The sequence below is a fragment of the Monoraphidium neglectum genome, assembly GCF_000611645.1.
Source record: "Monoraphidium neglectum strain SAG 48.87 unplaced genomic scaffold scaffold00164, whole genome shotgun sequence".
Lineage (NCBI taxonomy): Eukaryota > Viridiplantae > Chlorophyta > Chlorophyceae > Sphaeropleales > Selenastraceae > Monoraphidium > Monoraphidium neglectum.
The window spans coordinates 31,681-34,717 of NW_014013464.1; the positions used below are offsets into that span (position 1 = coordinate 31,681).

General features: G+C 72.1%; 1 protein-coding gene across 1 annotated transcript in view; it reads left to right on the plus strand.

The window, feature by feature from the left end:
* Nucleotides 1–2,669: 2,669 nt before the first annotated feature.
* The window catches only part of MNEG_1604 (hypothetical protein), a gene marked incomplete at both ends in the record, with an annotated part of 4,589 nt that continues 4,221 nt past the window's right edge, over nucleotides 2,670–3,037 (plus strand). Inside the window, one exon of the mRNA XM_014049924.1 lies at nucleotides 2,670–2,768. Coding sequence (XP_013905378.1) covers nucleotides 2,670–2,768 — 99 coding nt within the window. The remainder of the gene's footprint in view (nucleotides 2,769–3,037) is intronic.

Below are 3,037 nucleotides of genomic sequence, written 5' to 3' on the forward strand. Positions count from 1 at the left end.
GGGGAGGCGGCGGCCCCGCCGGCACGCCGGGCGGCGGCAGGGACACGCTCTATGGCGGCGCCCTGATCGGCCTGGACGCGTCGCCGCTGCTGCTCAGCCGCACCCCGGTCGGCGCGGCCGCGGGCGCCACGCATGGGGCGGCCATGACGGCGCAGCTGGGCAAAGAGAATGACCCTCGCGGCTCTGCGGCCCGACAAGACCCCCGGGTGGGCGACCGGCTGTGTTGGGCCCTGACGATTGACGGAAGCACACGCAAACTTGCTGGATGCCCCGCCGCCCTCTGAATACATGCACACCATTTTGTAAACATAGCTGTGCCAAACCCTCCGCGCCCCTTTTGCCCACCTGTCACTCGCGTTCAGGGCGGCCGCTGCCCACCTAAAGGCGTCGGAGCAGCGGCGGCCGCCATGCTGGCCGGCGCCCGTGGCGTCGACGACAGCATCCCGCTTTTCACGGACTCACCTTTCATCCGCGGGCGTCGCGATGCGCGCGGGGCGCGCGCTGCTGGGCTGCCGCCTAAGGCGCCTGCTCCTGCGGCGACGGCGGCACCACCTGCTGCTGCTGCTGGCGCTGCTGCTCCTTCTGCTGGTACTATGACAGACATCCCTTTGGCCACGCGTCCAATGGCATCGACACGCCCATTGGATAGATACCACCAGCAGCAGCAGCAGCAGCAGCACGAGCAGCAGAGCGAAGTCAGAGGCCAGCGTGGAGGCCAAAGCGACGGGGTCAGCAGGGCGCAGGAGCCCGGATGCGGCGCGTCACACCAAGCCAAGGGGGGATGCGGGCCGCTGGCTCCCCAGCCCGCGTGGCAGGCGCTGCTGAGCGAATCTGCCGACAGCTGCGCCACGTTTGCTGCCGCCTCGCCGGCGCCCGCGCCAGCGCCCGCTGCGGCGGCACAGGAGGCGAGCGCGTCGGCAGGATGGCTGCGGACGCTGTGGGCGAGCGGCGGCGACGCAGGCGGCGGCTGCGCGGCGACGCAGCAAGAGTGCGCCGGGGCGGTTGCCCCGGGGCTCGAGCAGCAGCGACTCAATGGGAAGCCGCCTGTTCGCGCCAGCTGGTTCGGCGACCCGGGCAAATGGGCGCTGCGCGGGTCCATCGCCGGCTCGGATCTGGGCATCAGCCTCGGACCCGCGCCCAGGCTGGATCTGGATCTGAGCGGCGATCTGGGCCTCGGGCGCGCAAGCGCGGGCCGCGACGGAGCAGGGTCGCTTGCGCAGGCGCCTCTGGACGGCTGCAGCACCGGCCAAGTTCTGCGAAAGGCCGCTGCGCCGGAGCTTGCGTCAGTGGATGCATCAAACGCGAGTTGCTGCAGCAGCGCGTTTGCGTTTGCTGCTGCGGCGAGCTCGGCCGAGGCGCACGGGGCTGGTGCACAGGCGGCTGGCCCGAGCGCAGGGACGGAGAGTCAGGGATGGCCGTGGGCTGAGGAGGGCGGCGGCGGCAGCGGCGGCGGTGAGCAGGACGGATGCCGCGGCCGCGCCAACGGGCCACTGACCGGCAGCCCGGCTGCTGCAGCAAGCGGCGGCAGAGGGCATGGCAGCAACTTGCTGCTTTTGCTGTCTGTTGACGCGTCTGCAGCCCAGCTGCAGGCAAGCACCGCCAGCGGGGCGGCCGCGGCTGCTGGGGCGGCACCCGCTGCAGACCCCTGGATGCCTGCGCATGCGCCGCCGCCGGCGCGGAGTCCCGCCGCTCAAACGGCGGCCCCAGAGCGCTCCGAGGACGCTGGTGGCGGCGCCGCAGACGCAGGGGCATGGGTGTCGCGTGACCCCCCTCTCAGCCCTCCCGAGCCTCTGCTGGGCAGCCCCGCCGCGCTGCCTGACAGCCCCGGTGCGGCGAGCGACCAAGGCACCTCGCCCACGGCTGCGGGGGCAGGCCTGTTTGTCAGCAGCAGCCAGGCGTGGAGCCCGGCGCGGGCGTTGGCACTGTCCTCGCGTCTCATCCCTGATGCTGCCACCGACAGCCATTGTGGCAGTGCGGCGGGCGGTCGCCGCGAGGGCGAAGAGCGAGATATCGCTGCTGCGGCATCCCCGCTCAATGGGCCGGGCAGCGGCAGCGGCGTGTCTTCGCTCTGGAGCGCCCTGTGCCAAAGCATTGATGCCGCCGCCGTCGACAGCAGCGCGGCGGCCACTCCTCTGATACATACACGGGCAGCGACAGATAGTTGCCACATGGAGGGCAGCGCCAGCCGTCATTCTCAAAGCATCCCTTCGCCGCCGCAGCCGCAGCATGAATTGCCAGGCGCCCCAGACAGCCGGGATTCGCCCCGTGCCTGGCCCCATGAAAGCCCTGGCGGCCCGCGCGCGTCGTCGCCGCCACCGCCCTGCAAGGCGGGGACACCAGGCTGCGCGTCGCCGGCGCTGTCTGACGTGAGCTTCGCCGCAGCTGCTGCGGTCGGGCGCACGCCTTACCACTACCATCGGACCCCACTGCCTCAGCAGGCGCGCGGCGCGCAGGCGTGCAACCCTGGCGACTGGCCGGCAGCTGTGCAAGCGGGCCTGTGCTGGCTCCGCGGCGGCGCCGCCACGGGGCAATCCCCGGTCTCCAACGCGCCGCCGCTGCGCGGCGGCAGCCGCCTGGGGCCGCTCGCGGCGGCGCGCGCCGCGGGCGGCCCCGGCGCGGCGCACGGCGCGGCGGCGGGGTGCGGGTCAGGTTGGGGCGTGAGCGGCAGCATGGAGCTGGCCACGAATCCGGTGGCTGTTCAGTTTCTGGAGGAGCAGGTTGCAGCCTATGCGGAGCGCGTGGGCCAGCTGGAGGCGCAGCTGCGGAAGGTGAGGGGGCGGCCGGCCAAGGTTGCGCGGCACAATCGGCTGCGCTTACTCGTTGACATGCGGCGGAGGGGCGGCGCGGCGCGGCTGCCATGCCTCGCCACCGGCGCGGCGGCAGCTGTGCTCATGGATTGTGAGGGCTGTAGCTGCTGCCCCTGTTGGCCAGAACGCGCGTGATGTCGTTTTACTTTTAAAGCTTCGTTCCCCCCCCCCGCCCCGCCCAACAGAGCACGAGTTTCAGCACCCTCCGCGATGCCGCTTGCCCTTTCCAC